This window comes from Phoxinus phoxinus, assembly GCF_949152265.1.
Source record: "Phoxinus phoxinus genome assembly, chromosome: 10".
Taxonomy (NCBI): domain Eukaryota; kingdom Metazoa; phylum Chordata; class Actinopteri; order Cypriniformes; family Leuciscidae; genus Phoxinus; species Phoxinus phoxinus.
In genome coordinates this window covers 23,676,299-23,703,871 of record NC_136885.1, presented here as the reverse complement: position 1 = coordinate 23,703,871, position 27,573 = coordinate 23,676,299, and the positions used below count along the sequence as shown (strand labels likewise).

General features: G+C 37.8%; 2 protein-coding genes across 27 annotated transcripts in view; both read left to right on the top strand.

The window, feature by feature from the left end:
- Positions 1–14,909, top strand: part of ptk2ab (protein tyrosine kinase 2ab) — a 76,473-nt gene extending 61,564 nt beyond the window's left edge. For 15 of the 25 annotated variants that reach the window (XM_079626137.1, XM_079626135.1, XM_079626130.1 and 12 more), the window contains 9 exons: positions 3,503–3,589; positions 3,776–3,922; positions 4,545–4,658; positions 7,134–7,196; positions 9,002–9,041; positions 9,694–9,797; positions 11,412–11,567; positions 13,894–13,974; positions 14,080–14,904. In XM_079626137.1, the coding sequence (XP_079482263.1) occupies positions 3,503–3,589; positions 3,776–3,922; positions 4,545–4,658; positions 7,134–7,196; positions 9,002–9,041; positions 9,694–9,797; positions 11,412–11,567; positions 13,894–13,974; positions 14,080–14,292 (1,005 nt within the window). In that variant the 3' untranslated portion in view covers positions 14,293–14,904. Of the gene's footprint in view, positions 1–479; positions 924–3,502; positions 3,590–3,775; positions 3,923–4,544; positions 4,659–7,133; positions 7,197–9,001; positions 9,042–9,693; positions 9,813–11,411; positions 11,568–13,893; positions 13,975–14,079 lie in introns of all 25 variants that reach the window. The other 10 variants (XM_079626117.1, XM_079626140.1, XM_079626139.1 and 7 more) reach the window with 4 other exon arrangements.
- A 1,353-nt stretch (positions 14,910–16,262) lies between these two features.
- Positions 16,263–27,573, top strand: part of ldlrad4b (low density lipoprotein receptor class A domain containing 4b) — a 47,192-nt gene continuing 35,881 nt past the window's right edge. The window contains exon 1 of one of the 2 annotated variants that reach the window (XM_079626565.1): positions 16,263–16,484. The gene's annotated coding sequence lies outside the window, so the exon portion shown is untranslated. Of the gene's footprint in view, positions 16,485–24,017; positions 24,145–27,573 lie in introns of those variants that run through there. The other variant, XM_079626566.1, reaches the window with a different exon arrangement.

Here is a 27,573-nt window from a genome sequence, read left to right as displayed (position 1 = left end):
GAAATATTGGTGAGTATAAGATACTTTTTCAAAAACATCAAGAAATCTTACCGACCTCAAACATTTGAACGGTAGTGCGTGTCAGTACAATTGAAGTTTTTATTGTTTTGATTAATATTGTTAGTCCATCTGCTTTTTGACAGGGTTTTAAATCCTTCCCTGTCCGGTGCTGCTCACATTATGGTGATTGATGGGCCAGGCTGATCTTTCCATTCGCTCTGTGTGTGGCTTAAAGCACTTCATACTCTTACTTTCAAACCCCCTATCTCCCTGTCAGACCTGTCAATCATCCTGTCCAGGTGCTGATGTCTGTTTTTGTGTTGACTGGTCACACCTGCCGCTGTGCTAATGACCAGAATGAATCTGCTTTCACCCATATCATGTCTCACTATATTTCTGCTTTTGTCATCCTTTCTGTTTGTGCCCTGTTTCCTTGTGTTGGTTAGCTCATCTTTCATTGTGTGTGTGTGTATGTGTAGCCCTCCCGCAGACGCCCCCTCCAGCACAGCTTCAGTATGGACTGTCTGTCTGCGTCTGCTGCTTCTCACCCTCCACAGCAACCCTTCGGTTCCCAGATCTCCCTTTGCTTCCGCCAGCCCGAGTCGTCTGCCTCTCCTTTGGGTCCATGTGACAAACCCATCATTAACCGATCACCACACATGCAGCAAACGCTACAGCAAAACACTCGCACTCAGTGCCATGCTAATACACAACAGCTTAGCGTACAACCCCAGCCGTTCCCGCAGACTCAGACCTCGCTTCTGCTTCAGCCGTTACCGCTGCACTGCTCCCTGCTGTTTCCCCAGGGGTCCAGGAGGAGCCCCTGTGTGTCCCCCAATGCCACTCAGCCTGCTTTCTTCGACCCCTACTATCCCTCCATGCAACAGCTGAGCCTGACCCACGTGCCCTACAGATTCTCACAGGCAGGTGTGCTAGGGCTGTTAGCAGGGTATCCCGGGGTTTTACTGTGGTTTCTTCAATAGCACAGGTGCTTTTGTAGGTGCATGCCTTTTTAGCTGCGGTTTAGATGTTGTAGTGGTAAAAAGCAGTAAAGGGTTTAGTGCATTAGAGTCAGCAATGTTGACTGCAATATATAACTGTATATAATCAGTATATAATCAAGGGTTTTTGCATAGTCAAGCAAAACTCGTCATTTGATGACCAAGTGAATAAGACAATGTGCAATAGAGTCTCACTTTTTCACCGGCCTTGGTTCTGGAAGTAATTTCCCTTAAATTTTTTTTCCCCCATATGGATTTAAAAAAAAAATTGTTAGTTATTAGCCATGAACCAAACCAACCAGCTATGAGGTTAGTCGCAACATGTTGCAAATTATGCATACATGTACAAATATTTAAGTAGTTACTTACTACATCATTTGCTTTGCTTCATGGGAGTGGATTGTACTAAAAAAAGCTTTTGCCGCAGTTTTTTTTTTTGCTTGTAGTTTTTCACCAGAAATGTCATTGTTAAACACAATTCAAAAAATAAGTAAGGGGTAATGTACATCCAGCTGGTTGTTATAGAATAAACACAGACAGAGTGATCAGGACCCCGAAGCAGAGGGCTCTTGCATCAGCCTGAAGGGGTTTATTCTGAGATAACAACCAGCTGGATGTACATTATCCCGCTTATTACACGGCCACTTGTCACATAAGTAAATAATTAGGCACAACATATTTCATTAGGTCTTTAAACGCAAAGCTTCTGCGGAGAGAGCAGTTGCTAGACCGGCAAGTTCAAACTAGACGGACGTTTAAGGGATACTCTACACAGTCATACCACTTATTACACAGCATTTCGCCACATAAATAATTATGGGGATGAGAGAGATTGATTTGAAATGAAACTGTTTTTAAATCGTATCTGTTTGTATCTTATAATCCAACAGTGTACAAAACAATAGTCGTGTAATGGCAGCAGCTGCGTTTGTATGAAACGAGAGAGTGAGTCCTCGATAATAACTGTACACAAAATATTGATTTGACTAAGTTTTAATATTTTATTAGCTCACCAAACGCAAAACTTCCACAAAGAAAAACTGTTCCTTGGAAGTGTATAGCGCTGCTCACTTCAGTAACCCGGATGAGCCTGTGTTATCGGTTTTTAGCTATTGTTATCAAGGAATAACATACCGCTGGATGGCGCGATTGACCAATCAGAATCGAGTATTCCACAGAGCCGTGTAATAAGTTGAAATAATGTGGGCTGATGGTTTTAACAAAAGCATATGGCATTAATTAACAACCTCATAGCTCACAGTATGTCTGTCTTTAAAAGTTTATAGGTTATTGTTAAAAATCAATGAATGTGATTTTAATTTCCAGAACCTGACTGTTGGACTCTTGGATATATTAAGGATTAAATGCACATTGCGTGTCATCTTTTTCTTTCGGAGGGAGTTTATTAAGTACTTTCTGGTTTACGTGTATCTGTATACATACAGTACATGTTGGACAAAGCTGAGTTACAATCGAGCTTTTAAAGTGCACATACAATAAGCACATTTAGTGTCTTGACTGCTCTTTACTGTGACCCCCAGTGAGTGTAGTGACTTTTAGGCTTCAACTTAACTGTTATACAACCACTATTTGAGCAACATCTTTTGATCAAGGCTAAAAACAAGTGGAAAGAATGCTAGCTTCAGATATTTTTTCCAGATAAAGCTGTGGAAAACTGCATGTTGCCTCTTCAGTGCATGTAAACTAAATTGTGTGCCAGACAAGATGTTTAACAATTGTATTCAAATGAAGGATTAACATGCCATAGACGTGTGTGCTTGTGTAATCTCAAACTTTATATTTGGCTTTATTTTCATAAATGCAGACAGAACAGTTATGAGTAATAAGGCTCTCAACCCTTCCACATCCCCAAAACATCATTCTTAACAAAAGAAAGTTGGTTCTTAAAGCAGATTAATGATAAACATATTTTTTTGGTTTAAAGACAATATATCCCACCTCTCTCGTGGCAGTGTTCATGTGCCCCCCAATTTTTGACCCTTTACTGTCCGTTTAGTGTATGTTACTGTGTTGTCACCCCTTTTTCTCCTTGTGTTTCCTCCTTTGCTCATCTGGAGCTGTGGTCAGTCGACTCTCTCTATGAACGGGTTTATAAGGTAGATCAGTCCATCTCCTTTTTTTGCCACCCGCAGCTGAACTCAGAGTATCCTAGTTGGTATCCCATTTGGATGAGGACCGCCTCCTTTCAATCAGCATTCATTCTTCAATCCTTTCCTTCTAATATTTTATACCCGCCCGGTCCTTCTCCCATGTATTGTGCAACTACAATAACATAACACATGCATTGTGTTAACGTTTAACTAACTGCTTGCGTTTTATTTTTGACTGTTTTAATTGTTTCTTTTCAACAGCTTCATCCACACAAAATGCACAAGAATTTTGTGTGCGTCCGGTGGACTGATTTTAACAGCATCTCCTAACCTTAACCTGACCCGTCAAGATGTGCTAGTACATTAACATAGTTGTGTGTGTGTTTACAGCCCAGTCGACCTGGTTATCCAAGTCCCCGTTCCAGTGAAGGGTTCTACCCTAGTCCTCAGCACATTGGCCAGCACAATCATTACCAGGTACAAAACCAAGGGGTGAATTCACTAAGAATGATTTGAGTTGGTTCAGATTGTGGAGGATGCATTAGACAACTAGTTGAATTACAGCCGGTTAGCGATGAAATACTGCGTTGTGCTACTGTTCTAACCCCGGAATGTTTATGATGAATAAAAGTTTGCTTTATATGTGCATTTGGCATGATGTAGATGGCAGGGCACTCTGGGCCACACGGCTTGCTTCCCGTGCCCGGCGTGATGTACCCTCCCCAGGCCGCAGGGACTGGACTTGATCACCACGACAGCTGGAACCATCGCAGAACTACTCAGGATCACATGTGGAACCCCAGCATGGAGGTTAGAAGAGAACGAGGGAAAGCTGCATGTTTTCTCAGTACTGAAATCTAAGCTCTGTTTCAAAACCGAATGAGCTGCCAACATAAACACCATTTTAGGCATCATTGAGACGCTCCCAATGTGAAGACAGTTTTAAACATCTACAACCAATGTTTAAGGCCTTTTAAGGTAACTTATTTGGGCCAAATTCGAAGGTTGCACTGAGTGTCCTTCATAAATTAGGAAAATTGCATTGCGACTAGAGAAATAATTGTTTTATTGTTATTGCTTATGCAACTTGCACCTCTCATGCACTTCGCTTGGTCTGCATGACCTAAAAGGTTTTTATTTATTATATATTATTATTAGCAGTAGTATTATTAGCAGAAAAGGTCCATTGGTGGTCACATAGGGATGTACAGTATAAGGCACAGCTCACACAGAAGGCAATCTTAATGTGAAACTCATTATCGCTCAGATTCCTATTGAAATGATTGGATTTTGTTTTGCAAAACTTTGCCAAGCAGTGGTAAATGTGCTAAAGCAGCTACTTTAACAAGACTGCATTGCCAGTTTGATTTTAGATGTCATATATTTATTATCATCTTTATTAGCTTTTGCTCATGAGTTGTGTGCTTTTCAGGATGGTGTGGCTCTGCGCTGTGGTCTGTCTCAGCTGATGGAGGAGCAGTTGTTACTGCAGCAGCAGCAGATGGAGGACGATCAGCGCTGGTTAGAGCAGGAGGAGAGACTGCTGGTACTGATCCCACTCACCTTCACCTCCTCACATGTATCTGCTCATCTTATTCCCTATTACCTCTCCTTTCTCCCCTGCTTAGCTGAATTACATGGGCGTTAGTTTTCACTTCTTCCTAAAAGCATTTTAGTAGTGAATCATCATGATGTTTATTTATAGCTGCAGCAATGGTATGATATTCCAAAACAGTCATTTTCATGTTTGTTTGAGAATAAGTGTGTCCACCAATTGCGGTTTCCTGCGCTATTTATTTGTAAACGGTTGTGAATGATCCTCACAATTTCACAACCTCGTTTTTTTTCCAAATAATTTGCATTCTTGAAGAATTACAGAAAGAATATGAATAAGGAATGACTCTGTGGAGTGTTATTGTTGCAGTAAAATGTGTGTGTTTGTATGTTTTTATCCGCACACGTTTGTCTGTGAATATTTGTGTGCGTTTGTGGTATGGCAAGTTTTGGCTTTCAGTCTCCGTCATTTGTATCTTCACTGTGTCATTATGTTCAGTCTGTCTCACAGAAAAAAACTCTCGTAGCTTCCTGTACCAACTAAAAAGGGCATTCAGAGCTCCACCACAGCAAACAACATTCATTCTTCTGCTCAAACTATTACTTTTCCTCACAAACAACTTCTGTTGAAATGAAATGTCAGCTCTTTAAAGGATTAGTTCAGCAAAAAAGTATTTGTTTATCCTTGCGTTTTTCTAAACGCATAAACTGTGTTTTGCCAATGGAACGCAAAAGGAGATATTTTGAAGAATCATGCTGCTCTTTTCCATATGGAAAACATAGTCTGTATGATTCGTTCATTTTATGCCAAATCTTTTGAAGTCAAGCGATAGAATTGTGCGATGAACAGACCAACATTTTCAATGTGAGTCAATAAGTTTGAGCTCAAGAACCGAATCATTCCAGTTTGTCAACAATCCACTCAGAATGAATCGGCCTATTGAAAAGAACTGGCTCAAAAGAATGATTTGTTCATGAATCTGACTGATTCGTAACTCACTGAAGCAGTGTTTCTCAAATAACCAGGTCAGTGAATTGAAAGATTATTAGTCAATAAATATTTTTGTATGTAGTGCGTGAGTTGTATGGCACGGCACCTATTATGATGCTGTTTATTTTATTTATTTATTTATTGGAGCTTGGCAGCCATTGTGTGGAAAAGAGCAGTCTCAATTTGTCTTTTGTGTTCCATCATTAGCAAATAATGACAATTTTACACATAAATAAGACCTAAACAAAATCTAAATGACCTAAAAGCGAATAAGAAAAGAAAAAAAAAATCATTAAAAAGGTTTCACTCTAACAGTTTTTGACTCTTACAGCCAATGTGTGACCTTTTTTTCAAAAAGCTTAGGATGGTTAAAAACTATTTGCATGCCCATTAATTATTTTTTTGATGCTGTGAGTGTAAGAATGAGTTTTTGATCCAGGGCCGTTTGATACAGGTGCCGTTTTCAGGAATTCCTCAGTAATGAAGGGTTTTGTTGGCACTGAGGCATGAGACGGGTAAACTCAACCTGACCTGCATCTGCTGAAAGTTAAATTACTGATCACAGGAAGTTTTCATCTCTTCACAGATGTTATACGTGAATGTGCATGAGGAATAATGGGAGGGGAAGAGAGAAAACACTGAGCTAGGGAATGAGAGAGAGGAGGAGTAGTAGAGCAGAAAAGGGCTTGGCTTCGTTGAGTTGAGGCTCGTCGACTGCGAGTGAGTCAGTGTGTGCGTTTAATATGTCTCACTTTCAGGAGACGAGTCACTCCACACACACACTCTGACTTATCCCACACACACACACGCTTGCTTAATGGAGATCCACTCTGTGCTCTGCTCCATGCTTAAGAAACGCCAGAGAGAAACACTCACTGGAACAGACAGGAAGATGCAGGTCTTTAAATCCTGCTTCGGAAAACTGGTACGGTAAACTTGGAAAAATTGGAAGGGAGGGTGGCGTTTCAGTAAAGCTTGAAGTGTGCAGATTTTACACTGTTATTATTTCATCTTTAATCTTGAACTGTCATGGACTTGTTGTCAAAGTGCTTTAAATGAGTCTGATTGGTTTATATTCATTTGATTTATGGATGCTTTATCATTGTCATTTTAAGGAGTAGGAACAGATATATGGTATATGTGCAATACATATGATGTGATTTATACGCAATGAAATGATTGAACATGTGAGACATTATTTTTGTAGCATCATGTTTTGCCCACAATTACATTTCTGTGAGATCACACTTATAACTGTATTTTAAACATCAAATGTGTTCTTATTGGCTGTTACTGTGCCGTGCAGCAATGTCATTTTCATTGTGGACATGCAAATTACGTCTCGCTGGAATCTTGTTGTGTCGTTCCAGGTCAGGACGTGGTGTGAAGTAGCACAATACATGTGACAGACATTAATTTGTTGAACGAGGTGTCAAGTTTGACCTTCTTTCTCCTGTGTGTGTGTGTGTGTGGCAGAAGCCTGATGGGAGAAGTTCCAGAGGAAGCATTGACCATGATGATGGAAGCCTTCAGGGACCAGTGAGTTTCTTCATTTTCTTTCTTTTTGTTGAAATACTACACCGTTCGAAAGTTTGAGGTCAGTAAGTATCTCTTTTTAAAAATAAATAAATATTAATACTTTTATTTAGCAAGGATGCATTGAATTGAACAAGAATGCATTGATGGTTTACTATTGAACTTTTTATTAATCAAATCAGCATATTAGAATGATTTCTGTAGAGTCATGTGACTGAAGAATCCCTCACAATAATAAATTACATTTAAAATTGTATTAAAATAGAAAACAGTTGTACTATTCTAATACTTTGTAACTGTAATAATATTTCACACTGATTTTACTGTATTTTTAGTCAAATAAATGCAGCCTTGGTGAGCATAAGAGACTTTCAATAAAATATCTGAACCCAAACTTTTGAATGGTAGTGTAAATCTTTATAAACATAATGAAATATAAAGTTAATTTAAGGTTAAAGGGATGGTTCATTAAACCCATTAAGCCTTTTTTTACATGCATGAATACAAAATGTAAAATATGTGTACTCTTTCCATGCAACAGCAGTTCATAGTAGCCATATCTCTCAAGCAGGAGTTAATGCGAGAGTTAATCATCTGATCAGATCATGTTAAATAGTGGTGTTCCCACTCATGGACATCTGCCGTAAATTATTTTGTATATGGGCGTCAACTCACTCGCTGTGGGGGAATTCTGTACATGCACAGGAATTTCACTTAAATTGTTTTCAGGAGACTGAAAGATTGTATGTGAAGATTATGTAACTCTATGATATACAACTGGCTAGATTACTTACAAACTGTAGTCCGTTACTGGTTCCAAATTCCAGGACAGAAATTTTTAGTAACGTAATCCATTACATTACACATTTTAGGCATAACATAATCAGACTACTTTTAGATTACTTTTGACCAATTGTAACATGTAAAATCTCATTTTGAAATTCAAAAATTTGTTTCCAGTTTTAAAGATTTGAGACGAAGAATAATTCTGATGTAAATTAAGGTTATGATTTTTCTACTGTAAGTTACTGATCGATACATTTTTTGACATTGATTATGTGACTTTTTGTACAGTCAGATGTTCTTCAGGTTTGAGACAAGCTTGAGGTGTTCATGCAGCTTAAGAACTGAGACATTCTCAAACTCCTGTTTATTTTTTTATTTGTTAAAATGGTGATAATATAATTTGTAATGACTATATATATATATATATATATATATATATATATATATATATATATATATATGAATGAGACATTTTTGGTCTCCACTGATATATGCATTCATTTCGCCATTGTTTGTTTTGTTTTTTTAAATACATTTTAAGGGTCTGAAGTGTCTATCATAGTTGGATATCTATCAAAAAAAATTTAATTGGGATAAATGGGAGACCAAGGACAAGGGTCCTTTTGTGAGGAAACATGCAGCAGTGGACACTCGAGAAACCCAATCTGCTCTGCCCTCCCACTTCTGATGTTAATACAAAACTACCACAGATGTTTACTAGTTTTTGAATGCGTTTCATGCGTGTCATGATGTGGATCTAGAAGAGCAGAACTCCACAGCTGCTCTAGAGTTTGTTTGTCTTCTGCAGTGGTTTTGAATGTCTATCCCGTCCCATTGGGCTGTCCTCTTTGATTCTCTGTGGTCTTGGCAGATGTGGGTGTGTGTGTGTATGTGTGTGTGTGTGTTGGCATGCCAGGCATCCAGGCTACTCCCCACCCAGACCACAACAACACACATGGCACAGTCTGTCTTGGCTCCTGCATATTTTTAACTGTTGTAACTGTTTTTTGTTTTGTTTGCAGACTGGAAACCAGCACATCTATCAACCTATTGGGAAAGCAGGTAAGTTATATGCCAGTTCTTTTTTCATGTAATATGTAATTTAGATTATTTTTTAAATCTTTTTGAAAAGATGCTCACCAAGGCTGCATGATCATAATACAGTAAAGAAAAAAAGTAGTGATATTGTGAAATATTGTTACAATTTTAAGTTCCGACTTGCTTGATTTCTCTTTCAACATATAATTTATTCCTGTGATGGCAAAGCTGAATTTTCAGTAGTCTTCATGGTCACATGCTCCTTCAGAAATCATTCTAAAATGCTGATATGTTGCTTAAGAAACATTTCTTATTATTAAAGCTGAAAATAGTTGATACATTTTTTTCAGGACTGTTTTATGAATAGAACAGCATTTATTTGAAATAGAAATCTGTAACATTATAAATAGCTTTACAGTCACTTTTGATCAAAATAATAATGAAATAAAAGTTATTTTCTTTCAAAAAGAAAAAAAAATCTCTTGCACACTGTAATGTAGATATTTTGCTAAGTGTTTCTGAGTGCAGATGGTTTATAAATGGCAATGGATTTGTATGAAAATGTAAATCTGGTCCACTTGAAAATGACTTCCATCTGATGTTGTTGCTTTCAATGCTGCACTTATATAAAAGAGCAGATTGAGTTCCAGACTTAACTGTTTCTTGTCGTCCTCAGAGCACGCAGCTCCTCCTAAAAAGCCTCCTCGGCCCGGAGCTCCCAGCCATCCAGCAGGAGTCTCCGGACTCAACCCTACAGAGAGCTACAATGAAGGCGTGAAGGTACCAGAACTACCAGTGAGAAACTCATGAGCATTGTGCTTGTGGAACTTTACAGTAATCACTGCTTGCTGTTTTTAAACCACAAAGTTTGAAATTCCACCAAACACACACTGGGAGGCTGGTAAGATTAGCATCTGTACTTGCGGGACGCCTTCAGGAGCAGCTAACATGCCAACAGATGCCGTTTGCCAAGCCTCATTAAAATCATCCTCATTCCTGAAAACCCCTTTCACATACACACGCACACAATTGCTCTGCGGGGTCTCTCATAAAAAGATCCCTGCACAGTTTCCATTCCAGCGCGTTTTCCCTGATGCTGTGGGTCAGCGTGCAGGGGGTCTCGCAAGCAACAGCAGAAATGCAATGCGGCATGGAAAATATAATTAGAAACAATGCATGTATAATTGCAATCTGTTTCTCCATTTTTATAGTTTTTAGGAGTTTTACCTATGGGTGTGTTTGGTCAAAAAAAATATTTATTTAAGGTCCCTTAATAACACTCAAATGAGCCCGGTTTTCTTTCTAGTGTTGATTTTGTGTTGTATTTTCAGTTTAAACAGCAAGTTTGGATGGGGAATATTGAAAGGCTCGTCCTGTATTCTTTTTTTAATGGCTAATAGGGTTTAGTGGTTCCACAATCAGGATGTAGCCGCCTACTTTTTGCTAGTCAGAGCATTTGATTGGACAAAACATTTGAAGTAGAAGACGATTTGTCAATATATAAACAAGACAGTGAATTTTACATTTCTATATTTGCTAAAAAATGTAGACACAAAACTGTAATTTAGATTTTATCGGGTTTTTAAATGTAAAAATCTAAACGTTTTCATGAGGTTGGATTACAAAACAGAACAATTTCCGTAACTCCAAGCACGTTTCTCTTTCTTTCATTTGCAGCATGTATTTGTAAAGTGATATTTATTAATCTCTTTCTTTTTTTTCTCTCTCTCTCTCTCTACACACTATTCTGTTGCTCTGTGCCTCTGCCCTTCCTCTGTTGCACTGTTTTTGCACTGGTAGCCCTGGAGGGTAAGACCACCTGTAGACTCAGTGTTATGTTTCTGTCTGTGTTTATGCCCCCTTTAACCAGTTGCTATGTCATTACTCAACCATATCATTTCGAATCATAACTTAATTATCCACTAAACTGAATTACATTGGCTGTATGGATCACTATGCATGTCCTTTGCTTTTTTAAATAAGCTGTGATTTTAATAATGTGCTTGTAGTGCAATCTTTTTCAATTCTTGAAATTCTTCAGGGATGTGTGCACAGTTTGAGATCACTTGGTTGTTTAAAATCTAAACTAAATGTGTCTCTGATCTCTATATATTTAAGATGGGGGACTTTTTGTATTCATTCTTTTTGTTGTCGTATCATATTTTGTATTAAAAGCAAGGATGGATAGCCAATCAGCTCAATATTGTTTTATAGTTTGGTCTCCAGTAGTTGCTTATATATTGCCATCTAGTGTCAACCATAACACATTTCATTATCACTTATGTCCAGTAACAAGAATTAGACAACACGACCTTAATCTAAAATCCTTTGTTTATGTACTTAAATACTTGTAATGAAATAATCTTCATTAATGCATCATGTATTTGTCATTAGATTCAGCCTCAGGAGATCAACCCACCCCCAACAGCGAACTTAGATCGGTCCAACGATAAGGTCTATGAAAATGTGACCGGGCTGGTGAAGGCTGTGATTGAGATGTCCAGTAAAATCCAGCCAGCTCCCCCTGAAGAATACGTGCCCATGGTGAAGGTATGACACAACCTAAGAAATAGTACAAACTAGATATGTACAGGTGAAACTAGAAATATTAGAATATCGTGCAAAATTTCATTTCTTTCAGTAATTCAACTTAAAAGCCTTTATTTGGCTTGAAATATTTCAAGCCTTTATTTGTTATAATTTTGATGATTATGGCTTATAGCTTATGAAAGCCCCAAATTCAAAATTAGAATATTTTAAAAAGGTTTTCATAGCTGTAAGCCATAATCATCAAAATTATAACAAATAAAGGCTTGAAATATCTCACTTCACATGTAATGAGTCTATATAATATATTAGTTTCACCTTTTAAGTTGAATTACTGAAATAAATGAACATTCAAATTTTTCGAGTTTGACCTGTATACTTTAGGGTCACTGAATATGTCATTTGTTGTCCAAAGAGATTATCCTAAAGGGATATTTTATCTAAAAATTAACATTTTTGTCATAATTTTCTCATTTTAAACGCGTATTTCACTGGAACACACAAAAACGGTGACAAAAAAATAGGCATCTATGGTGCAGTCAAGTTCCTCGCAACCAGTGTCAGAACTAGTTGTTTTTGGTAATTGAAATAAACATTAAATAAAGCTAAAATATAAATATAAGATAAAACACTCAAAATTATTATTATATAGCCTCTATTATGCTTTTTTCGAATATTACCTTTCATGCGTATTGTATGTCTGTTGTTTGTGAATGTAACTGATCTGCAAAGTTTCAAAGATCAAAGTCCATGACAAATGGAGTTATTGTCTCCCAAAAAGAAGAACCGATTCTGAACTGCCTGAAACGAGCCGTCAGTAATTCCATTCTTACTTCCGGCAAGAACCTGCGTAGGTTTGTATCACTGGCTTTTCATTGGCTGTCCGTGTACATCATCTACTTTGAGCCGCTCTCAAACATTGTAGTTGTGGCTGATGCCTCGAAGAGTTTGGCTCTTGTTGTTGACCGGTTGAGAAGATGCTGCTTTCTGAGCTGTGAAAGCAGATCCACTTTGCATGCACTTCCGATGGACGAGGACCCGCGTTCATATTGATAAGGTAAAACCGACGCTGTCGTTGCTGTTCGTTTCACTGTGTATGCAAGTGCTGAGGAAGCCTCTGGAGCAGAAATTCAGATATGGCAATGGGTGTTTCGTTTCCAACATACCCTGTAAGCGGTCCACCAATCACAACAGACTGGGCCATCTGACCAATCAGAGCAGAGGAGGATCTCAAAAAGGAGGGAAGTCTCAAAAAACTTTAAGAGACTGACTCCTTTATTCAACCGTTTCAGATACTGTTTCATATATTGCAGCATCTCTTTTCTCAGTGTTTCTTGACCTTGGATGCATGTAAACCTGTTGTAAGAGAATACCCAAAGCAAAATCAGGAATCTTTAAAATGGCATAGAGGAGCTTTAAACAAAAATTTAAAATGTTGCCTTGGCAACTAACTGAGTTCAAACTGAAAATACTAAAATTAACTGAAATGAAAAATAAATTAAAGCTAAATCATAGGTGAAGATTATCAGTGAATAAAGACATTTCTTTCTTACAATTCTATCATATTACTTTAAAAGACTTTGTATGGAACACTTTTATGTTGTTGTTTTTTGTCCTTTTAGGAGCTTGACTGCCTGTGGCCACTATAAACTGCCGTTGCATTGAGCATACGGGTTTAAAAACGACATGATCTTTAAATAAAGAGCAAATAATGGCAAAATGTTAGTAGAATTTAATGGCAGAACTTGTTTTAAAGAGGTGGTATAATGCTCTTTTCACAAGATGTAAAATACATTTCTGATGTCCCCAGAGTGTGTATGTGAAGTTTTAGCTCACAATACCCCACAGATATTTTTACATAGCATGTTAAAGTTGTCACTTTTTGAGGGTGAGCAAAAACGGACCGTTTTGTGCCTGTCCCTTTAAATGCAAATGAGCTGCTGCTCCCGGCACAGAGGGCGGAGCTTCAAGAGTTAAGTGTTATGTGTAGTTATCTTCTAGTCATTGATTAGCATATTCTGTCTTGATAATCTATAAATCGTGTTCCAGGGGCGGGGTTCATGTACATTTTAGGGTTGGTGATGTCACTAACCCGGGAGGAATGTCATATAGTCCCTACCAGCTGTTTGTTGTTGTCCTTAAAAAGCGTATCTCGTTTTGCTTTGAACTTTGAGCATTGTAACTTTGCAGAAGTTGTGTATGCTCACACGGCAACATTACACACTAACTAAAGTTAGAAAGGTGAAATCATAATCAACCACCCCTTTAAGATGAGCCATTATTCATTTTTGCACTTTCAACATTCTCACCATGAATCTGTGTGTTTCAGGAAGTAGGATTGGCACTGAGAACACTGCTGGCCACTGTGGATGAGACGATACCCTTATTACCAGCTCACACGCACAGAGAGGTAAACTCATTCACAAACCAACCTTAAAAAAAATACTCTTATTCTCAATGTTCTTCCTGCCTTGCCTTGCCTTGCCTAACCGTTACTCCCGTTCTTCCTCTTCAGATCGAAATGGCTCAGAAGCTTCTAAATTCAGACCTGGCGGAGCTGATAAATAAGATGAAGTTGGCCCAGCAGTACGTTATGACCAGCCTGCAGCAGGACTACAAGAAACAGATGCTAACAGCTGCGCATGCACTCGCCGTAGATGCCAAGAACCTGCTGGATGTGATTGACCAGGCCAGGCTGAAGATGTTGGGACAGGCACGGCCGCATTAGCCCTAGCAAAAGGACACGATGACGCATGTGACGCCCCGAGAAACACACCAGCACAGACTTGTACACTAATGGAGTCTCATGGGCCCCCCTTCACTACTCACTGACCCTCACGTTAAGCTGCACGGTAGATCACGGGTACCGTGAGGAGGGCTCCGGATTTATTTAACAGATGAGCTGGACCGCATTGGAGTCATTACGAGTGGATCTCTTCGAGATCATAGTGGGCCGGTGACTGGATGCTGAGAGGGGGATTCTGAATCTGGGGGCCGCTTTGAGCTTTAAACGTCTCTGGAGGAAAAGAGACGCTCTTACACTGTATCTAGTATATCTGTGTTTCATTGACAAGCCCGAGCTCTACAGCCAGACCACACAAATCTAGATTCCGCTCTAGTTCTGGTTGTAGAATCATAGAAGTTGAGCTGTTTCTAAAGACTCTGTTTTGCACAGTAGAACTTGAGTTGGGACTGCATTCGCAAAATCTGGGTTTGATGAGTCTGGTTTTGCATTGCAGACTCTCACGCTTCTCCCTAGGACTGAGAGGGAGAGTGTTGTATATTTGGGCCTTGTGCCACCTAGAGGTAAAATAAAGCTATGACTGAATTAAAAAAATAATTTTGAGTCATGTTTCCTTGTTTGACCCTGTGAAGTCAATTGAGTTTTTTTTTTTTTTTTACCCCCTGATGCTGCCGAAAGGGCCCCTTGTCGGATCAGGGCCCTTAGAATCGTCCTTTTCCTTTTGTTTCTGGTCTTCTGTGTGTTGTTGAGTGCAGTAGTGAATTTTGTTTTATTTTCCATACATAATTTTCTGGATGACTGTCCCATGCGCTGCTAAGTATTTATGAAAAATCAACGGTATGCTGACCAATTACAGATGAGGACTCACTGAACAGTAAAACCATCATTTCCAACATGCAATAAAGCCTTAAATCAAAATACACTTATCAATGGCTAGTGTTGTAATAGTTAACCAAAACTGTTCAAAAATTCGGTAATTGAAATAGTTGAAATAAATATTTAATGAAAAACTAGTCTTGAAAAATTAGTGATGTAGCTTTGAAATAAAGTTAATTTGAAGTACTAAAATTAAACAAACTGAAATACAAATAAATCAGTTATAATTCTATTTATATAATTTATCTTTAATTTTATATTAATATATTTAAATAATAATCATTTAATAAAAAAGTTTGGCGTCAGTAAGATTTTTTAAAAGGAAATTAATACTTTTATTCAGCTACATAAAAAAATACAAATGAATGTAAATGAATCTATTAAAAATTATAAAAACATGCAAATACTAAAACTAAAGTTAAAATGAAACTGAAAATAGAAAAAAGCTAATACAAAATATAAATATATTATATTGGTATATAAATAGTAATAAAACTACACTCAAAATGGAAATGGAATATCTGGTTAAATCAATAAGAACAAAATCATGTCACCGTGCATATAACAACCATCTTAATAATAAATAAATAAAAATCCTTATTTGTTTTTTTTTTTAATTTTGAATCTTTTAAGAAAATAGAAATTCTGTTTGTGTTTTAAAAATAGAGATGGATTTTCATTATAGTGGCTTTAACCCCAAAATATATTACGTTAATTCCAGTAGGGGGCGGTATATGAATACATTTAATACCACTGCTGCCCTTCAGGCTTCAACATGAGAGAATATCTAAATGCAAGTCGGGCGTGAAAAAAACATCATAGGAAAATGTATTATTACTGACATTAAAACTGAACATAAAGCCGTTTCATTTTACAGTAGGCTATGGTAGAAAATGTATTGTTTATCTAAGTTCAAACTAAAATCACGCCCCAAACTAATATTAAGCTAATTTACCAAAACTCACATAAAAATCTAAAAAGTGGTGCAAAGCTCACGATGCAATCAATAAAGTAAGATTTTTTTTTTTTTTTTTTTTTTTTACTGAAACTCTTATTTTGAAGACTGGTATTGCGAGCTTGAGTTGAGTCTCTTATTTTGAAAAAAGCCCTCTCCGCCTGTCCTCCGTCAGTGATCGTGTGTTCCTGCCGCCAGCTTCACTCCCCTGTGCGCCTGATTATTTTTACGCCGTCGAGTCTGGCGGTGAAATCCAGGTCATCTCCGGCGGATCAGCAGCCAGCACGGCTCAGGCTTCTGCTCTCCGCGGACTCATAGTGCCATTTCCTGATTCCTCTTTGCAGAGGTAAGGAGCTAATATTCTCCTCGTGTACGTCTGGTTTTGTGCAGATGGCATCAGATGGGTGCGTATTGTAATGGTGCCAGCTGTGCCAGTGGCCCCGCGGATATAGAGAGGAGCGCAGCGGGTTTAGACTGGGGCACAAAAAGTTGCTGGGACCCTCTGACTTCATATGCAGCCAGACAACTACAAGCCAATGATCGGGCCGGTGCGCTAGACTGTCATATTTCTATACTCAGCTAGATCAAATAATTTATCGGAGATATGTTAGAGAGAAGTGGTCGTGCGTTAACGGAGAACACAGCCGGTTGCTTTAACGGGACCCTGCATGTAACCCAGTTCTTCATCCAGACATAATAGGGCTCATTTTGGCCCAGACAGCGTGAGCTATCTTCTTTATTCTGCCATAATGAGCTAATTATCAAATGCTATAATTATATGATACATTTAGTTTTTATTATTATTATTAAAAATACATTACGTTAATAAAACATAATTAGTTAATACCAAAGATAATAAAACTTCTATTTATATAAGTAGTTTTTCTTTATTCATTTTGATTAGTTTGTATACTTTTTATGGCAGTTTAGTTATGTTTTTTTAATATTACATGGCTACTTAAATTAATACATGATGGACATGAAATTTAGATATTTGTTCAAATAATTTTAATATTTTATTTTTTGTAGTTTAGCTTAAAGTGTCTGCTACGAAAAAATGTGCATTACAAGATCAATAATATCACTTTTTTTTTATTTATATACTATTCATTGTATTATTTGCAATCCAAGTTACATTTTTAAGGATAAAACTACAAGTTATAATAATATTATAAGCATTATTAGAATATATATGAAGACTTCAGATGCAAAAGCCTCTAAGTGTCATCTGAAATTTTCTTCTAAAATGAGCATTTTTATCAAGTTCTTATATTTAAGTTCAGTAATTTCACTTTAATGACAATTAATAGGTCATTTTTATTGCCATTAAAGTGAAATAACTGAACATAAACATACAAGCTTGATAAAAAGATCATTCTAGAAGAAAATTTCAGATGACACTTAGAGGCTTTTGCATCTGAAGTCTTCATATATATATATATATATATATATATATATATATATATATATATATATATATATATATATATATATATATATGAGAGAGAGAGAGAGAGAGAGAGAGAGAGAGAGAGAGAGAGAGAGAGAGAGAGAGAGAGTCATGAGATGGAAGTAGAAGCACTGGAATCATCCAATCAGAATTTTTTAATAAAATGAAAAATATATTATATTCATATTTTCCTGGCTCACCATGGTTTTTCTTTCAGAGGTAATAATAATGTATTAATTTAATGTGCAGTAGTTATGGACTGCTTGTCTTGGACTTGATGGATAGTCATTTTCTGTCAGACACTCATTTTATATCACATTAGCTCATTGAGGCTTTGATATTTACTTACTGATCATGTCACTTTTGTGCTCCTTAAAGATTGAAAATGTTCTTAACGTGTGTATCAAGAAGATTTTGAAATGTTAAAATGACCTCTCGATGTCCAAAGCGGTTAACATCCCATTATCCAAGCTTTATTAATTGGTTGTTAATGTTTTCTGCGTGTGAGACCGAGAAGGGGACTGTGAGTGTGTTTGTGCCCTCTCGTCTGTCTGTCTGCCTGCGTGTGTGTGTGTGTGTCTGTCAGCTGACCCTGTCCAGACTTGGACTGAGTGTGCTGCCAGTGGCTGTCGTGACTAGTGTTCGGCCCAGTTTTAGACTCCACTCTCTGTGTCCTTTCCTGTGCGCTGCAGGTTCTGGCCCAGTTGAGAGACACAGACATGATTGTGTCATACGCTGCCAGAGTCCAACAGAGCGTTTATTGTTGCTTGAAGGCATCTGACGCTTATTTCTCTTCTAACTTCTTGTCTGTGGCATTCAGTCATCGACTCCATGTCCTGCTTGTCTCTAAGGGTCGTTGCCTCATGTTCATTCTGTATTTATGAATGTGAGCCGTTCCTCTGCGTTACCCCTGAATGACGTTTATCGACACAGAAGGACACTTTCCACTCCTGAAAAATGAGCTCGTGTCCCAGCTGTGATGTCATCCGCTCCAGGCAGACAGCGAGGTGTGTCAGAGTGTCGGCTGATGGATCTGCCGTGGCATCGGGCCAAGTGTAACAGTGAGTCGTGGAGGCGCGTGGAGCTCAGGGACTGAGGAATGATAAATCGGTCCAAAGCGTGAGAGAAGCTTAACAGGACTTGCGGTGCATCAGCACCTGTCTGCCTGCACACAACGCACTTTGTTGGCCACGGATAACAAGTAACCCAGCAAGCTTGCCGAGTGACCATCACAGGGCAAAATTGAAGAAAAAAAAAGTTCCTTTAATTAAAAAAAGTTTTTTGCACTTTTAAATGGTTGATCAATTTATATATATATATATATATAATATATAAATAAATTATAAATTATATATAAATTGACAATTTATTATTAAATGACAAGGATTTTTATTAGGGACGGACGCACAATATATCACTACCATATTGTTTTAGTTTATTTGTATTGGTGCTGGATATTTAAATGTGCTAGCTCATTTTTACCATTTTTAAATGTACATACCTTTGTTGTCATCTGTAATTTTATCTTTTATTCTTCAAATGTAATAAAGTTTTACATTTGAAATAATTTTAGAATGTATTATTTTATATAATACATTTTACACATTTTTATTATTACAAAAATATTATTATTTTACAAAATCATTCAATATTAAAACGATTTAGTTACATATAATATTTTATTATATCATTGTAACAATTCTTAAAAATATTGAATAAAACTGTTAAATATAGCTATTCATTAACAAATAATTCAAAATAATATAAATTAAAAAAAAAATACATTAGAATATTGTGATACTCAACTTCATTGGATTTGTTTGTGTGTTTTGTTTTTTAGACATAAATAGTATAAAATCTTAAAATCAGCCACAACAAATTTCAATAATTATCTGCTTTTCGGTATCAGCCAGAAATGTTCATATTTGTTTTGTTGCATGCTTAGAGGTTTGAGTATATTTTAGTGGTAAGCACAGTAAATGGAGCATTATCCTGTTGATGTGTGAGTGATTTGAGGCTGAGCGCTGGGACAGCAGCCCACTCCAGACCGGAACACTCACTGCTTGTGGGAAGAAAGCTTCCTGTCTCGCTGAGAGCCGTCTGTCTGACGCGGAGTCATCGTACGCCAAGCTTCCTGTCTTGCTGCGAACCAAATCATCTGGCCTCTGGCACTGAAACGTCAGGTGGCATAAGGGCTTAGGGTAGGGGCCGCACACGCTGAACCGGGATCAGCTGTTGTGCTGCAAACCCTGCTGTCTGTCATTATCTGACGCGCTGCAGAACTGGACTCGGATCAGTGCGAGAAGGAACACCCAGGAGGATCTTAAAATTACTTGCACCCCCTCAGAACATACTTCGACTGGAGAGGAGACCACGCAGCCAAAAAGAGCGGCCCTCGGGCAGCGATCACAGTCGGACACTTATGGATCCATCCATGGAAAAGGTCACGCCACCTATGTGTTCTCTACTTAGTCTCCATTGTAATCAAATAAACCATTGTTATTTTGCATAAATCGGTGCTGTACATGTCTATGTTTTAATAGCAAATCCTCTGTGATTGTCTAGCTGATTTTTTGGTGCACTTTTTGGGATTCAGACAGACGGCCCCTCGCAGTCCTGAGACCGATCCTTATGGATGATCCCAGAACAGAGGCATATGGCAGAGATGGTCCAATAGGGCTGGGGTCCCTGGTTGGCCTCCTGTGGTGTGGGACAGATGGAGGCATGCTGGGGCATGAGGGGAACTGCAGTCCTGGCGGAGCAGAGATAAAGACACTAACTACCGCTCAGCTTGTGTCATTGCAAGAGCTTAATTGGTCTTTTTTACTTTATTTTTGGACCTTTTTTTTTTATATCTGCAGACAATATCCGCAGTTTGCCCCCTAGTGGCAGTCGCAATGAACTCATTGACCATGGTATGTTTGATGCAGTGATGACTTATTTTTGCATGCCAGCCCGGAAGTTAGCATCACCCTGGGTTCTTTGACAAAAGCAGGATTTAACGTAGACGTAAACGTAGACTATAAACGAACTACACCACTGGTGCATGACATCACTATCACTAGGCTTCTAACAGCGCTTTCAGTCTTTATTTAAAAAACATTTCCCTGAAAGTTTGAGTTAGAATATTTTGCAAGAGTGGTGTGTGATTATAAACACGATGAGGTTGTAAAAGCGGACTAGTAGGTGAGTTTTCCTGTTCGGTGTGATGAAGTTTAATGTCCCGACAACCTCCTTAGTCACATTTATCCACAAAGTAATTGGTAATTCTCACATAATCATCCTTTATTTAAGGCCTCCAAAGTTCAAGTCTGATCAGAAGAACTCCCGTCAGAACTTCTGTGCAAGTCTTCATTGGAAAGAAATTATTTCTGGTCTAGTGTTACAAATCGCCATCTGTCAGAACTCTATTTTCCATCAAAAATGACAACACAACTGCTCTCCGGAAAATTAGGCTCCTTTTGACGTTTAATAACTGTAGTTTGATCAGTTGGAAATGTTTGAAGTTAGAAAGAAATCAGTCAAGCAATTGTGATTTATGATCAATCATTGGCATCGCTGTTATTATTTAGTACTTTGTTGTATGTGCCTATATTTAACCTTTTAATGGAGATTGAGATTTGAGTGAGAATAGAAACCCATTGATGCTGTGGGGGTTCGAATCCTGTCTCTGTCTATCTCTAATGCTTCAAAGCTGATCTCTGTTCTGATACAGGACACTGCAGCACTCTGCACCAAGCTCTCTCTCTCTCTCTCTCTCTCTCTCTCTCTCTCTCTCTCTCTCTCTCTCTCTCTCTCTCTCTCTCTCTCTCTCTCTCTCTCTCTCTCTCTCTCTCTCTCTCTCTCTCTCTCTCTCTCTCTCTCTCTCTCTCTCTCTCTCTCTCTCTCTCTCTCTCTCTCTGTGTCTCTCTCTCTCCGTGTCTCTCTCTCTCTCTCTCTCGCTCGCTCGCTCGCTGCAGCTTGACTTTGGCATCAGCTCTTCTAGAGGACATTGCAAACACAAACTTTTAGGCCTCTAATTATTTACAGCATCTTTAGTTGTCCAAATCACCCTTCACAGGTCTGGAAGAAGGTGACCCGTCATAATAACCAGTGTCAATCAAACAATTTGACTATAATACACATCCATTCAAAAGTTTATATTTAAAAAACAACAAAGACAGTAATATTGTGAAATATTATTACAATTTAAGATAAATGTTTTCTATTTTAATGTATTTTAAAATGTAATTTATTCAAAGCTGAATTTCTGAAAAAACTAGAAAATCGATGGCTACTGTCAACTATCTAGTTACCAACATTCTTTAAAATATCTTCTTTTGTGTTCAATCTTTTGTAACAATGTAAAGGTCTTTACTGTCGCAATTTAATGCAACCTTGCTGAATACAAGTATTAATTAAATTTTTTGTAGCTCTTCTAAAGCATCTTCTTGAGTAAAACAGCTCTATACTTACTTCACAAAGTAAGAAAACCCTGAACCCAGATGCAACCTGTTTTACAGAATATAGAAGTGTGTTGCACATAACCCATATTTCTAGCAAGCACCCATACCTATATAACAATGCCCTCACATTTAATAAATAAATAAATGTAAAATCTAGCATGGTTTAGTTTTGTCTTAAATGTGCATAGCAGTATAATTACATGGCATCAAAACATAAGTATAGTGCCCTAATTTTTGTAACATCACTACTTTTAAGAAACGATTTACTCAATTGGAGTGGATGGTATGAAGAACCCCTGGAGAACAAGTGTCTGGTTTGAGCTCATGCTAGACTTGACCTCCCTGACCTCTGCGGTGTGCACCGCTGCAGAATGCAGTCGAGCAGCAAAGGTCTGGCTGTCTAGACACTGAGGGCGGAGTCGCAGAGGGCTGGCGATTGATTGGCTGAGAGGAGAGATCCTGAAACTGATTAGACGTTCGCTTCAAAGGCTCGTGTTTGTTTGTGGTCTGCGTTTCAGTTTTGCGTGTGTGTGTGTGTGTGTGTGTGTTCCTGTTCCTTTCTGAACAATACAGGAGGACGGATTGATTTAGTCTTTTCCACCCACATGGCTCCAAATGTAATTGATTTTATTTGCCTTATCTTCATGTAGCGCCTCACCTCCGTGCTTTAAATAACATATTATGCAGTTGTCAATGTAAGGTCTGACCTGATCAATAAAGCCATTAATTAGTTTTCAGATCACTTTAGTGCATTATATTAAAGGGTAATCACTTTTCTTTTTGGGTGCAGAAAGGAAGTCATCTCATTCGCTGTTGCTAAGGCAACCAAAATCTCTAGCATATTGCATAAAACCGATTTTAATACATCCCACATTTTGTCTTGTTGGCAATGCAGGATTGTTAAGCTAATAAACTGTTCAAGAGAGGTGGGCCGAAATGTATAAGAGGTTGGATTAGGCTGTCACTCAAGTTACTGATAAGGGCAAACCAGACCCAAAAACATATAGTGATGACAATAAAGTAAAAAAGCCTGTCAGAAGAAAGATGAATGCAGGTACTGTAGTATAGAAAATGATAGACTGTCAAAACAACATCCGTCCTGAAACTCTGCAGACAGGCATGTTTTCTGAATTCATGCTGTTGCATCTAGTTTCTTTACACAGGCCAGTGTCTGCGTGTTTGCCATACAGTGTGTGTTTCCTCCTTTACTTAATCTCCTTTTCTGTCTGTGTATTTATAGTTCAGAGTTTCTTATTTAATTGTGTGTGTTTTTTTATAACAGTACAGTAGACCTCAGTTAAAACTACACTGTTACTCAATCTACAGCACGAAACATACAGTGTGACCAACAGTGTTGTCTGATTCCCAAATGAATAACTCTTTTGAGTCAGTTATTTTTAGTGAATTAAAAACACACTGCAGAACCAGTGTAGTCCAATCCAAAACAATGATGTTGGTTCACTAACAAGAATCAATAAAGAGTACAACCACCAATTCCCAAACAGATTACTTTTTCGGGAATGTGAAAATATATAGTTTGTAACTATCTGTTACACTTAGATCAATGTAGTAGTTACTAACTGGTTCTTCATGTCACAACGTAGCTAAGATGCATTGTGTTTGTCAGTAGTATTTTATAAAAAAAAAATTATGAATCAAATGTGTTCAAACATTCATTTTTGTTTTAGTATTGTTGTTTAATCTATAGTTGGACTAAATTTATGCTGCCTTTTAGAAATTCAGAAAATTCTTTAAAAAAAATCTGTGCAATTTTAATATTATTATTTTTTGCATCAGAACCAAATTATTTGATACAGTTATTTATTCGGTAGTAAGAACAATAAAATGGACTTAATAGTTGACTAAACGTTTGTCGTCGAGAAGAGGCTTAGTCGATCAAAATAGTATTAAAAAAAAACTCTAACGTTACACAGGAAGTAGCGAAGTCACGCAGTTCGTGAGGGAAAGCTCGTAAACAGCGGGTCCTTGTGGTAATTGCAGTATGTCGGGCAGGAAATCCAAACATTCGCTTATCAACCGTCAACCTCAAATATGGCTTATCATTTGAAACAGAAACTATATCAACTTTTACATGGCTGCACGCTAACGTGGTAAGTTAGGTGATTTGTTCCAGAAACTTTTTTTAATGCTGGTTAAAGTCTCTTCAGTATTTACCGTCTATGGAAGATGTAGGATCATACAATATTTGTCCAATCATTGAATTTGGTCTGAATGTAATGATACGATCCTACCTGCCTGTAAACGTATAACTTATTTTCATACCTCCGTGCACCCTGCTCGCATGAGATGTCATCAGCGCGTTTCATGCTATGCGACCGACGTCAGTCACCGAGCATCGCAACCGAAACAGCAGCCACCTTTTACAGTTCCTCCTGATCCAAAACAAAGAGCTTATGCTGCGTTCATGCCATAACTACTGTAATTTGTAAGAGATGGAAACCACTGACGTTATAATACATAAGTTTGTGACTCAAATTTATGTATTTCAATGGCAACACTATCCACACCAAAATTTATCTGCAGCAGTCAGGTGGTACCGGTGTTGTGCCGAATTTTGACCCCCGCCAAATTAGTACCCCCCCTAGGATTGGTTTACCTTTAGGATTGGTTGTGGGGGAGGGGTTGGGATTAGGGGTGGGGTTAGGATTAGGCAATCAGGTACTGACTTCAACGAGGGGGGTAATAATTTGGCAGGGGGGCGAAATTCGGCACAACACCGGTCAGTGCTATTTAAGTTGTTTTTGTACATTATTATTTAATGTTATGTTACATGTCATGAGGTAGTTTAACGCTGTCTCTTGTGACTTTTGTTAGCTTTTTTTTTGTTTGTGGCATGTGTTTTGAAGGAGGCGTGGCTTTGGATATGCTCTGAGGGAGGGTGGGATCTTATGCCTTAAAAACTAGCTCACTATTGCTAGCCTACCCTTAACCTAGATATGTGCGCCGTTATTAGGCGCATATCCAAGTGTTTGTGCGGAGTGTGGAAGCTAAATTATAACATGCTTAATATTACTACATGACATGGAGGCTTCGGCGCGTAACATGTCTACTTTTAAACAAACTGATTTGAAAAAAATACTCTGGTTATGTAATCTGTATGAAAGGTGCATTTCTCTCTAAAGGCGCATTCCACAGTAGTCGGCAAGTCAGCTTCATCTTTGCAGAAAATGATTAAATTAACCTTTGCTATTTTTTCTGACACAATCATAATAGTGCTCTGTGGCAATCTTTATGCATGCGCTTAAGCATGGAATAGGCTACAGGCCTATATTTTGTCTATATCTATTAAATATAGCCTCGTTATGGTTTAGTATATTTAAATGAATATAAATTTACGATTTGTTGATGTGAGAAAATGAGAAATTAGCAAAATGAGTCATGGGCAGCCCTACTAAACAGTGAAATGTGTTGTTATGTTTAAAGGAACACTCCACTTTTTTTGGAAATAGGCTCATTTTCCAACTCCCCTAGAGTTAAACAGTTGAGTTTTACCGTTTTCGAATCCATTCAGCCAATCTCCGGGTTGAATCTGATTAGACCGTTAGCATCTCTCTCAAAAAAAAATGACCAAAGAGAGGAAAAATATCAAAACTCTTTGGTCTTTTTTTTTTAGAGAGATGCTAACGGTCTAATCAGATTCAATGATCTATGCTAAGCTATGCTAAAAGTGCTACCGCCAGACCCGGAGATCGGCTGAATGGATTCGAAAACGGTAAAACTCAACTGTTTAACTCTAGGGGAGTTGGAAAATGAGCCTATTTCCAAAAAAAAGTGGTGTTCCTTTAAGAATGTAATTACCTGTGAAATCTTTTAATTCTCTCACAAGGGGTGGTGATTTTGCAACCTAAAATGGGTTGTTGACAAAAAAAAAGATTCTTTCTTTTTAGTTCTTTCTGATGTGCTTTGTTCTGTCTCCTGTCAGCCACATTGAGTCTCAGTTGGGCAGCACTAAAACTGAAACATGACGTGTACACACACACACACACACGCACGCACCTATAAACTGACTAACCCAGACAGCTGAGTCATCATTTGTTAACCTGCAGATCCTGGTTGTCAGGTCAACTTAGGACCCGTGCAGGAAAAGGGTTAATCTGTCTGATTAGCGCCAGACATTAATAAGGCGGTCTTTCACTTTGCCTGAACCATCTGTTGTAATGGACTTTTTATGGACTCCACATGTAAGAGAATACATTATTTCCTTGTCCATGTACACTGAAAAAAAACAAATTTTCACTCAAATTGGTAGTACGTTTCAAAGAAACGGCAAGTAGCCTAACACGTTGAATTAAACATGAAATTTTGTATTACTACTCACTACGATCCAAAGCTAAAATAATTTTACAGTGTAATGAATGGGATAATTTACAGTGAACTGGTCATTACTGCAAACCAAACCCCTTTAGGATAATAATAAAAAAACACTCTTTCCCGCCTGGGTCTTGATCATTATGTTGGGGCTTATTCTGCTGCAGACTGACAGGCAAGGTAGCAGCTCTTAGTCATTTTTACTAATGGTTAATGACATGGGCTGTTATGATGTTGAGTCTGGCTGGATGAATCAGTTTAGCGAATAGTTGTTCCTAAGAGCTTCATCATGATTTAACCAGGCACAGAGAGTGAGAAAGAGACAGACCCCCTACTGAGATCGCATTACACAGACCGACAGATACAGAGAATATTTTAGCAGCCATTTATTGCAGTCATTTAGTGGTTTTCAGCATGGCTGTTGTTCAGCCTATCCATCAAACTATGTGTATTAGAAGAGAGAGTAGACACATTTGGAGAGTTCGGTGTCCTAATGCGTTTCTGTGTCTATTTGACTTTAATTTAGATTATTATTATTTTTTTATTTTATGCACTGATAATTCTGGGCGAAAGTACCAGATAGTAAGTCTATTCAACATACAGTACATAGATGTTGATCTAAACCAAAATGTAACCATTTTATTGACCAAAAACTACTACTGTTCTTTCAACATCGAATATAAATGTATGTTACAGATCCAAGAAAGGAGCACAAAACATTGATACTTAAACATTCTTCTGAACTTGAATCTTAGAAATGTAAAGAATGTCTTCCAAAGGAAGCGCTTGAAATTCCAGGCATATTTTGTTATCACATGAGCTCTTTTTTGGGTCATCAGCTTATGTAAAATATTGTCTGTAAGGGAAAACATTGTGTTTGTGCAGTAACCGATCACACATGTTTCTTTAAAGGTTACTCTGAGATCCCATCATCAACACCAATGAACCTCTTACATTTAGATTACCTTTGCCATTATCTAACAACAGCTAATCTTTAAATACACTAATTATTCAATAACACTGTTTTCACAAGATGTAAAATAAATCTCTGATGTCCTCAGAGTGTGTGTGTCAAGTTTTAGCACAAAATACCCCACAGATATTTTTATATAGCATGTTAAAGTTGTCACTTTTTGAGGATTTGCAAAAACGCACCGTTTTGTGCCTGTCCCTTTAAATGCAAATGAGCTGCTGCAGAGGGCGGGATTTCA